Source organism: Arachis hypogaea, chromosome 6, assembly GCF_003086295.3.
Source record: "Arachis hypogaea cultivar Tifrunner chromosome 6, arahy.Tifrunner.gnm2.J5K5, whole genome shotgun sequence".
Taxonomy (NCBI): Eukaryota; Viridiplantae; Streptophyta; class Magnoliopsida; order Fabales; family Fabaceae; genus Arachis; species Arachis hypogaea.
The window spans coordinates 108,952,694-108,964,435 of NC_092041.1; the positions used below are offsets into that span (position 1 = coordinate 108,952,694).

At 28.9% G+C, this 11,742-nt stretch overlaps 1 protein-coding gene across 1 annotated transcript; it reads left to right on the top strand.

Moving 5' to 3' along the window:
* Positions 1-1,575: 1,575 nt before the first annotated feature.
* LOC112755578 (L-gulonolactone oxidase 3) lies at positions 1,576-11,389 on the top strand. The gene is made up of 4 exons (XM_025803757.3): positions 1,576-2,083; positions 6,863-7,074; positions 9,575-9,830; positions 10,527-11,389. Exons 1-4 carry the CDS (start codon positions 1,597-1,599, stop codon positions 11,339-11,341), a joined length of 1,770 nt encoding a protein of 589 aa, XP_025659542.1. The 5' UTR covers positions 1,576-1,596; the 3' UTR covers positions 11,342-11,389.
* The last annotated feature ends 353 nt before the right edge of the window (positions 11,390-11,742 follow it).

Genomic DNA, 11,742 nt, shown 5'->3' on the forward strand with positions numbered 1-11,742 from the left:
ATTAATTTTTAATATGCATATAACACATATAGTGCTCCCTTAATTCTTTCTTATTAAGAAAAATAAAATTAATTGACAATAGATCACTTTTATTAAATTTTAAAATTTTTTGAAAGATTTAAAAATTTTTATATTTAAAATATTTTTGTCATCATATAAATATTTGGATCATATTTTTAATAATTTGTCCAATTATAAATAGAAATTGATGGAGAAAAAGACAAAACAATGCTATAAAGTATAGTTTTTTTTAAATAAATAAAATTAATATTAAAATTATAGATATAAACACGCATTGGAAATTTTAGATTTTTACACTTTATTATATTATTTATTCCATCTTTAGATAGGATGATTTTTTTCACAAAATATCTCGTTCTTGGTGAGGACAAGATAAATAAAAAAAAAATAAACACATACATATCCAGTTTGAAAATAAAATAAGATACTATAATTAATTTTAAACGTATTTTGTCTATATGGTAAGAACGAAATACATGCATAATTATATTGTTTTGTGAGGATGAGATATGTAATAGAATAATTCAATATACAGTTACTAATTTATGGATATTTTTTTGTAGTTTACCTCACTTAGTAAGTTATGGCCTAAATGTTAGTTATTGATGTTGTATATACCTTATGTATCCATTCCCAACATCTTTATAATCAGATGTTTTCAACACAAATATGCTCGTGTTCTTTCTATTTTTGCCTCAAAGATACGAGTGAACATTCTAATTAATATATACATTGGTTATTATGTCTAAATTTAATAGATCTTGTTGGATGTGTGTTTAAAGTTATTGATGATTGAGTTGTTATCAATGAAGTTTACGTGAACAAAAATGCATAATAATTTGATATCCTTCAAATAATGCACTCATAATGTGATCCTTTAAAATTTTATTGCACATATTTTTCTATATATATGATAGAAGGTAATAAGTATACATTTTGTTAGTTTAAGTTAGATAAAAATAATTTTACACATTTTATTTTTATCATAAATGAAAGATGCTTAAAAATGATTGTAGTATTTTACTTCGTCTACATACTAGATACTTGTTTATTCTGTCTCTTCAAAAGACGAGATACGTGTGTAAAAAAATTATTTTATCTTAAAACACAATAAATAATAAGGTATAAAAACATAAATCCTTTTCAATGTGTGTTTATATCTGTAATTTAAACATTTATTTTATTTATTTAAAAAGATCCCCTATAAAGTATTGGACCTAAAAATTGCTGTGTGGAAAATTTTTGTCTTAAAGCAATGCTATAAAGTTTTCTCTTAACTAAGTATTAAGAACTTGATCTTATTTTTCGGTTTCGAATATAATTTATTATTTCAGTTAACTTGAAAAAGAAAAGACCACAAAATGTAAGGATATTTCTATACATAGAACATTATTACATCTCCTCCCCTTACTTCAACGCTCTATGTAATGAAGCCCATAATATTTAATGCAATATTAATCCCCCAACAAACAAAAATAAAAATCACACCCATACCCATGCCTTAAGTCCTATATATATCCCTCACGTAAATTGAACCTTACCTGTAATAAGCATTATCATCATCATTATCATAATATGATCAAAATGGGTAGCGTTAGCTTTAGCTTTTGGATTTGGTGGATTCTTGCTATCACTCACATGCTTCCTTCAATGATCCAAATCATTGAGGCTCGGATACCAGAATCCCCACTTCAATGCAACCAAACACTCTGTACTCTCTACAACACCTACGGCAGATGGGGTGACAGAAAAGATTGTTATGCCCTCAATGCAACCTACCCAACAACTGAAGAAGAGCTTCGTGCAGCCGTGTCCTATGCGGTCAAGCACAATCTAAAAGCCAAAGTGGTCACGAGATTCTCACATACTATGCCCAAGCTCGCCTGCCCTGACCAAGCTGTCCAAAGCAGTTTTGTTATCAGCACAGAGCATTATAATCTTCAAATACAAATCGACACTGCCAATGCCGTTGTTACCGTTGATGCCGGCGTCAGCCTTCGGCAGTTGATTGATGCACTTGAAGTTGCTGGGTTCAGTTTGGTGGTCTCACCTTATTGGGAAGGTATATGTTGAGTTATTTTAAATGTAGTTGCTATATTTATGGTTTTATTGGCGCCAATTTTATTATGATTTTGTTATTTTTTTTGGTCTTATACATTATACAATACACTCATTCACACACACTACTATTACTAACATGGGTTCTATATTTTTTATTGAGGATTCAGCTCCCAACAAGGCAGGTGATGCTGCCATTGATCCAAGGCCTCGGTTGCTATTAAAAATTTGTTATATTTTAGATAATTTGATATATTTAATTAAGAGAATCACTTAGATAAAGATATTATTAAAAATGTCTTTTTTTAATATATTTTTTAAAAATTAAAATTTAACACATATAATCAATTAAACTGTTACTTTTATTAAAATTAGACCAAACAAATCAGTTTAATCAAAAAATTAATAAATTAAATTTTGAACCGATCTAAATATTTTTTATAAAAAAATGACTATAATATCTCTATTATAAAAAATAACTAATATACTCCTATTATATATATATATATATATATATATATATATATATATATATATATATATATATATTGAAAACTATAAATCCTAACCTTATGACAAAAGAGAAGAAAAGAGCTAGAATTTAGAATTTTTAAAATTAATATATATAATAAGAGTATTTTATTCATTTTTTATAATAGTGGTATTGTAGTCATTTTTTATAAAAAATAATATTAATTTAGACCAATTCAAAATTTGATTCACTATTTTTTGGTCAAATTAATTTGTCTGGCCTAATTTTGACAAAAATAATACAATTTAATCGATTATATGTATTAAATTTTAAGTATTTAAAAACATCTTTAAAAAAATGTTTTAAACGTCTTTATTAGAGTGACTCCGACTCCGTTTAATTAACCAGCTTAATATAATACATATCTATTATATATTATTAATTTTATAATTAACTAAAATTAAGATGTGCCACATATCACTTTCTCGTTGTAATTGAAATAAAATTTTTTCTTTCAAAACTAAAAAATTCTCTTCTTTCTTTTTTCTCTTTTTTCTATCTCTTTTTTTTTTACTCACTCTAACTCTTTTATATATTATTACTAATTATTAATTTGACAACCAATACAAAGTATACAATATAATATTCTTTAATTGTAACTAAAATTAAAATATTAAATTAAAATACATATTACTAATTTTACAACTAAAATTTATCACATAACATTAATTATAATTAAAATAATTTATTTTCTCTAAAATTAAATTCTCTCTTTCCTCTTCTCCCCTTCTTATCTCTCTTCTTCTTTCATCCATGATATCTTTCTTATGTATTATTATTAATTATTAATAATTACTAATTTAACAACTAAAATAGAGCAAATTATATTTTCTCATTGTAATTAAAATAAAATATTTTTTTAAATTAAAAAAATCCTTTCTGATGGTAATCAGTGGCTAAGAGAAGGGGGTTGAATCTTATCCCCTTTTTGCTGAATATTAATTTCTGACTTTTCAAGAAACTTCAGGAGATATTTGTACTTTTTGTCTCGTGTCAAGTTGAGAGACACTTTTGTTTTGTCTCGTATCGAGTTGAGATATATTTTTGTTTTTGTCTCCTGATAAACAGAAACAGAGAAAGGGGTAGGGAAGAAGAATTAACACCAGATATATCTTGGTTCAGCCACTAGGTACAATGTGGTCTACATCCAGTCTCCATCACAATAATGATAGAATTTCACTATGTTTTCATAATATTACAAACACCAATTTCTCCTTATGAACTACCCATTCCTATTTGGAACAAATCCAGATTCTACACCCAATCTGAATTTGACTAAGACTCAAAACCTAGCTTTCAACCACAAAGTGCTAACCCAACTTGTAAGAAAATCCCAACAGGATCATGAAACACAACAGAAAGATGTACAAAGAAACTTTGAGACATCTATGACTTTTTTTAAATTTTGATCACTGCCTTTTTTCTCTCACTGGCTTTTTCTTACAAATCTCACCATGTTTGCTTTTTTCACCATGAGACTCAAACAGACAAAACTAAGAAAAAGAAAATAAAATGAACACCATTGAAGGAGAAGAACTCAGGAAGCTCGGGTAGTTATGAGAGCTCTGTGCTTACTCTCCTTGATCTTAACTCTTGGTCGTTCACCCTTAATATAGAAGGGGAAGCTTCCAAGGTTAAAATTGGTTCAACCAACCTAGCAACTTCTTCTCTAACAAAGAGCAGCAGTTCGGACAAGAAAAAGAGAGAGGAAAAAACGAAAACCAACATGCATGTATCTCTCTCAATCCTTTTCATCAAACTCCTTCAATCTGAACCTTTGATCTTATCTTTGACTCCAAAAAAGGATTCAGACCCTTGATGATTCTCTGACCCAGAACAGCTTCTTGCCTTCCATTTTTATTTCTTCTTACGTGTAGCTCAGCGACTATCTTCTTTCTTTGATGAACAAAAATGAAAATAAACTTTTGTACTCCTTTACCGAGGTAGTTCCTTTCTTTTCTTCGCAAGTAAAATCTTAAAACTTTTTTTTAAATCATACTTTCAATGGCAAATATCTTGCTTTGTCTTTCTTTAAATTTCACTTCTTGAAGAAAGATTTTACTAGCCTTTCTATTTGATAGCCTTTTTTTTCTATAGCCTTCTGATAACTTCTTCTTTATATTTCTCTGATGGATGTGATATGATCGAAAAACAATAAAAAAGAGAGAGAAGAGATAAAATTTTTAATGTAAAATAAACTCAATTTAATTTTAAATTTTGGTTACCTATGCATGCAATTAACCAAATTGAATTTTGAATTCCATTCTTTTCTTTTTAAATTTGGATCAATGATGATGTTGGACTAAGAGAGGAGATTGCTTGGGCTTGTCAGATTCTTGGGCTAGCTTTGAAGTTCATCTTAATTCATCATTCAGCCACTCAAACTAAAACTAATTTTTTGCACAAGGCTTAATTAACATTAAACAACAAATTGGGCTTACAATGCCTTTGGGCTTTGATCCATTATTGAACCTATTTTTCCTGCACACTAAACCAGATCCATCATATAAATAATTCGAATCAAATAACAAATTAATAGTTTTTTAATAATATTTGATCATCAATTAAATATAAATTTTTCAAACTTAACACTTTCTTTTTAACTCTTTTTCTCTCTGTCACTCTCCTTTCTCCGCTTACTGAATATATCTTTTTTCTTGTTTTGTATTTTCAAATAAAACAAATAATTTGTCATTTATATATTAATATAAAAAAAAATATTTTGAAAGGATTTTGAAAAGAAAACGAAACCAATAGTCCTATAGAAAAATATATTAATAGCGTCGGATGACTACTTATTGATAGAACTTCATCGATCGACTGACCGCCAACTTCATCGATCGACTGACCGCCAACCTATCAACCAACCACCGATAATATATGTTGGTCATAGACTAACTGATTATCCACTAAAAGACCTAAAACAACTACCAGTGTTGACCAACCGACAACCCGATAACCTATCTTATCCAATTACCGATGACGCCAACTGACAACCAAGCCCGACCGACTAAAGATTATCCAATAATCAATGCCCACTAACAATTAGTTGACCACCTCCTAACCTTGATTGATCTACCACAATCCTTTTGATACCGAATTAGCTACCGTCTGCCTACCTACCAACCGTGCTTGTCGACCGATGACCAGTTTGTTGACCTATTCTACCAACTGTCTGCCAACTAACTACCTACCTCGATTGATTGATTGCTCTTTGACCACACACTTATTAACTTACTTCGACCTATCGACCTACTGCTGATCTACCTGACTTATTGTCCTATGGCTAGCCTACGTCGACCTACTACTGATTGACCTCGACCAACATAGACAACTGATCTACCATTGGTTGACGTTGGTGGAACAACTCGATCGATCGTTGAACAACACCTGGTGACCTAACCTGCTAAAGCCTTGATCGAGTGTTGGACAACCTCGAACTACAGACTCCATCATCCATTCTTTTTTTTTTTGGTTAAGTAGATTGGATAACCCCAATCCTAAGTATCACAACACACACTCACACATCCACATTTTGAGATTTTATCAAATCTCATCCCAGTCTCACAGCTGGGATTCAAACTTGGTGCAGTTTGTTTAAAGGCAATATGATTGCTACTTAGTCTAGGCCTCCACTGCCCATCACCCATCCTTAAACGTCTGCCATTTGACTATAAATGACTCCTTGGGCCACAAGAGTTTTCGGCCCTGGTTCCATTAGGCTCATTAGAGATTTTGTCTCTATGGTCTTTTTGTGCGATTCCGTAATTCTGAGTATTTTGGAGCATACTACAAGACTATGACCAAGTCTGTGTAGCGTCGAGGTTATTGACAACATTATATATATATATATATTTTTTCTTTTTTAATTTGATAAAAATTTTAATATTAATTACAAGAATGTTAGATATCACTATATTTTTCATTTTAGAATAAAGATTAAATATAGACATACAATTTATTTAAAAAAATTTATAATTCCATAATATTGTTACTGACAAAATTACTAGTTAATATCTAAATTATTATTTTTAAATATAAACATTTTCATATAAGAAGTCGCTTTATTTCTGCTAGAAATGTAATTATTCACGTGCCTCCTCGAAATGTAGTTGTAAAATACATTTTAAGACACCTTTTCTCTTCTGTAAAGATCCGAGTTTATTAGTTCATATCAATCCAAGAAAACATGTCATTGCATGTTTGCTTCCATGATCCTTTTTAATTTAACCCCTGGCATTGCCTCTTCAGGTATAACAATTGGAGGACTTATTAGCACAGGGGCACATGGGAGTTCTTGGTGGGGAAAAGGTGGTTCTGTTCATGATCATGTGGTGGGGCTTAGCATTGTTGTTCCTGCTTCTAAATCTGAAGGGTACGCCAAGATTTTGAGGTTGGACGAACAAAATCCATTGTTCAATGCTGCCAAAGTATCACTCGGTGTCTTAGGTGCTATCTCCAAGGTTAGTACATAGGTATAGTATATAATTTAGGATTTAAATACGGTTGAGATTATTCTTAGTAAAATTTTTAAATTTTTATACATAATAAATATATTAAAAATTTAAATTTTGAATGTTATTCATAAAACAAAATTAATTAGTAACTTAAACATCTATTTTTGGAGTACCCATTAGTTTAATCCTGTAATTTAGGTATTATCGTTTCATCATGCCATATAAAGGGTTATTTGTCTATTATGCTAGTTCTGCCATAATTATTTTTATGTTTGTTGGTTTCTGAGAAATCGATCTCTTTTAATTTTTATATATTTAAAACAAAATATCTGTTAATTAAAATAATTTTGTTTGATGTATTTAATATATAAAATTTATGTCAAAATAAATTAAATAATTATTGATATACAATATTTTGATATTAAATAAAATATTTAAAAAGCTAACTGAGAATAGAGTATTATATATATCAAAATATATTAAATAATCAATGTAATATTAAAATTTTAGGGTGGTACATATTTTAAAATAGATATATAATACTTAAAAAGTGATAATAAAATAATATTTCATATGATCTTCTAGTTTGGAATGACAGAGGTGGTAAGTGGGTCCTGTCCCGTCAGAAATTTGTATATAGATAAGCTAACTTGTGGCCGAGGCATTGCACTAATGGCCAATATGTTGGCCTCACAGAAGCCACATCTCAGGTTTGAAATCTAGCTATAGCTGGATAGTGATAGAATCTTTAATATTAGTGTGAGTGAGTATGTTATGTAACTTAAGATTATGGGTTGTTAAATCTATCGACAAAAAAAAAAAAGCTAACTTGTCTCATTCCGCCTAGTGTAATAACCTCCTATCCCGTTCGGCCTAATGCAAGCTGGTGCTAGCTTTTTTTTTTGTGTTTAAAAAATAATTTCCAAGAATAAGGACCACAAATCAGTATTTTTGGAAATAAAAAAATCAGAAAACCATAACAACATCACATATTCACATTAAATTAACAACAGTGACAATATAATTTTACTGTCTTAAAAATTCAAAAATCCTAACATAAGAAACTCAAAAATTCAAAATCAAGAATAGAGTAGTAGAAATTCAACAATCCTAACTTAGAAAGAAAGTCAAAGTCAAGAACAGAGTAAAAATTCAGAGATTCGATCGATGTTGAGGCATGAGGGAGGAGTGTGCACTGTGAGTGGGAGTGAGTGAGTTACGAATTGAGAGTGACGTAGAAGAGTGTGAGCGACCAGCTGTGAGTGAGGATCAAACGAAGTCGAGCAGATACAGGCATTTTTCTTCCTTATGGTGGTCTCAAAACTCTACCTTGTCTAGCCTTGTTGGTGAAACATATCAATGGGACAGATTTTGACCCGTTTGCCATTCTTATGAAAGGCTAATCAATGTCTAAAAGAACCATACATTCTATACACCGACAATGTGTAGTATGAATAATAATTTGATGTGTCAAGAAAGTTGAAAGTAATCGTCATCCATTAATAATAAAAGAAAAAGTATATATAAATAATAAAAATATTAAACAATATAAATAATGTATTTTATTAGATGCGCAGATAATTGTTCTAATATTAAAATTTAAGTGAGTAATTTAAAAATGTAATGTATTTTGATTTGATTGGTGATTATTCATATTGTTCAAAAAAATTATTTGTTATCTAATATAACTCATAATAAAAAACGTATTTTCCTAATCATTTATGATATTAACGCTTCTAGATCTAAAATTTAATTTTTGTTACCTAAAAAGAGACAAACTATAATAATAAAAGAAAACATGTACAATTATACTAACAGTTGCGCAAGAAATTAGATATATTCTATATTAATTAGTTTATCTTTTTAATAAATGTTGATCCAACGGTAAACGAGATGTGAATGAATTTGCTAGAAGTATGATTTAAGGAAAAGTATAGGATACCAACATATTATTTGTCAATTTATTACCAACAATAATTAATTATTATATTTTAAACACATATATAAAGAGACACATTTAGAAGATATATCTACAAAAATATTTCTATTAAATACAACCATAAAAAAATATTTTTATCAGACACATCCACAAAGACATTTCTATTAAACACAGTTATAAATAAGAGTTGGTAGAAGTGAGCAGAAACGCTGTTGGTAACGTAGCGGAATTGATTATTTAATTTCATTATAATACACGTTGCTTTTGCTTTTTTTTTTTTGCAAAAAATAATACTTCTACTATTCTCAAATGAAAATTAAACAAAATAACAAGTATTTGAGAATTATTTTTATTATTATATTTTTTTGAGTATTTAATAATCTTTGTTGTGTCCTCGTCATTGCAGAAATTAGTAGATGATCAATAAAAGACCTATCAATAGTTCATAAAAATTTTGTATCAACAATTTCAATTTATGTAAAATTTATAGCTAGTACATATTTAATTATTTTGTATTTATCCTTAATAAAATATGATGAATTAGCAATGTTATTATAACCTGTATAGGTAACATTAAGAGTGGAACCAAGTTTCAAAAGAAGCATAACCTACAATTTCACGTCCGATGTTGGTCTTGAAGATTTGTACGTAGATCATGCAAATAAATATGAGTTTGCAGACATAACTTGGTATCCATCACAACACACGGCAATTTATAGATACGATTCGAGGGTTCCCTTAAATACTTCTGGTAATGCAGTCTTTGACTTCATTGGATTTCAAGATAATCCAACTTTGATCCCCGAAGCAGTTAGAGCTTCAGGTAATTAATAATAATTAACAGATGATCTATTTAACCACTCTTCTTTTTTTTAAGATTTTACTTTATATATACAATAAATTTTATATAACTAATATATATATTTTTTTATTTTGACTTTACATTTGAACCAACACTAGTCTATTCCTAACATTTTTCGTTTATCTACTAAAATTCAAGTAATTTTGAATTCTCCAAAACTTAAAAATTATATAAATGAGCTTTTCTAAATGGGAGGAATAACAAAATAAGTATGTTATTAGTTACCGCCTCCTTAAACTTTAGTTTATGCGATTCTTTTTAATTAAATATGCAACTTTGATATTCTAAACTTTGTTAAGTGTGTGTTTCTTAATTTTCTCAACATTTGTTGATGAAAACTTTACCAAAATGTCCCTTTTATTCTAAAGTTTTTTAAATATGCAACCTTTACTATTCCAAATTTATTTTGTTAAATTTGTATTCTTTTATTAACACTTGATTAAAAAAATACCTAAATGCATTTGAATTAATTAAATTGAAAAAATTCACGTATAGTTGTTTTTATATGAAAATACTAGTTAAAAATTATTAAATAATTTAATATATTTGATTAAATTATTTTTTACCAGTTCTCAATTAATAACTTCATCTAAAAACAATTGTACTTGAGTTTTCACTAAATACAAACTAATTAAATGCATGCATGATGATGAACAGAGACTTTGTTAGAAAGAACAAGAGACGCGCATGGGAAATGCTCAACAGCTGCAGCAACGTTAGCATACAGAAAACTTACAGCAAATGGTTTAAAGAACGATGGCATTCTTTTCACTGGCTATCCAGTAATCGGTTACCAAAGCAAAATGCAAGCCTCAGGTTCATGCTTGAACTCCCAATCACTTCACACATCATGTCCTTGGGATCCAAGAATCAAAGGCTTGTTCTTCTTTGAGACCACTCCAATCTTACCGGCTTCTCTTTTCCGCGACTTCGTCTTCGACGTGAAAAAGCTCAGAGACTTAAACCCCCAATCTTTTTGTGGAGCCGACAACTATAATGGCATTTTCTTACGTTATATCAAAGGGTCGGATGCATATCTAGGTCAATCTGAAGACTCTATAGTAATTGATTTCAATTATTATAGAGCCAAAGACGCATTAACTCCGCGATTAAACCAAGATATTTGGGAAGAATTGGAACAAATGGCGTTTTTTAAATATGGAGCTAAGCCACATTGGGGTAAGAATAGGAACATTGCATTCTTGGGAGTGGATAAGAAGTTCCCAAATTACAACAAGTTTATTGAAGCAAAACAACAATTGGATCCACAAAATGTGTTTTCTAGTAATTGGTCTGATGAAATATTGTTTGGGAAGGAATTAGAGAAGAGTGATGGGTGTGCTCTTGAAGGGTTATGCATATGTAGTGAACACAGACATTGTAGCCCACAAAACAATTATTATTGTAGCCAAGGACTTGTCTATAAGGATGCTTGGGTTTGTAGGTATTCAACCACAGTTCCACCATCTTAAGTTAAGGATGGAGAAATTAAATTAAATCATACTCAAAGGTTAAAAGGAGATGTTTGTTTTTATTATTAAGGTATTTAAATTCAAAAATAATATGTGTACCAAAAAATTAACTATTAAATTAATTATGTATTATGAATAAATATATGTTATTTAATTTATTTTTAATATATATTTTAAAATTATTTTAGAAAATAGCATAATCACATCGAGAATTATATGTTATTATATCATGTAAAAATACTTGTGTGTTTTTCGATTAATATATATATATTTTATTTATAAATAATAATTAATATGCATATGCAGAGAAAATTCTTAAAAAATTTATATGAACGAATCACATGTATTTAATATCCCAATGGTCATCAAATCGTTAGATATGAAAATAATCTTTTCAAAGA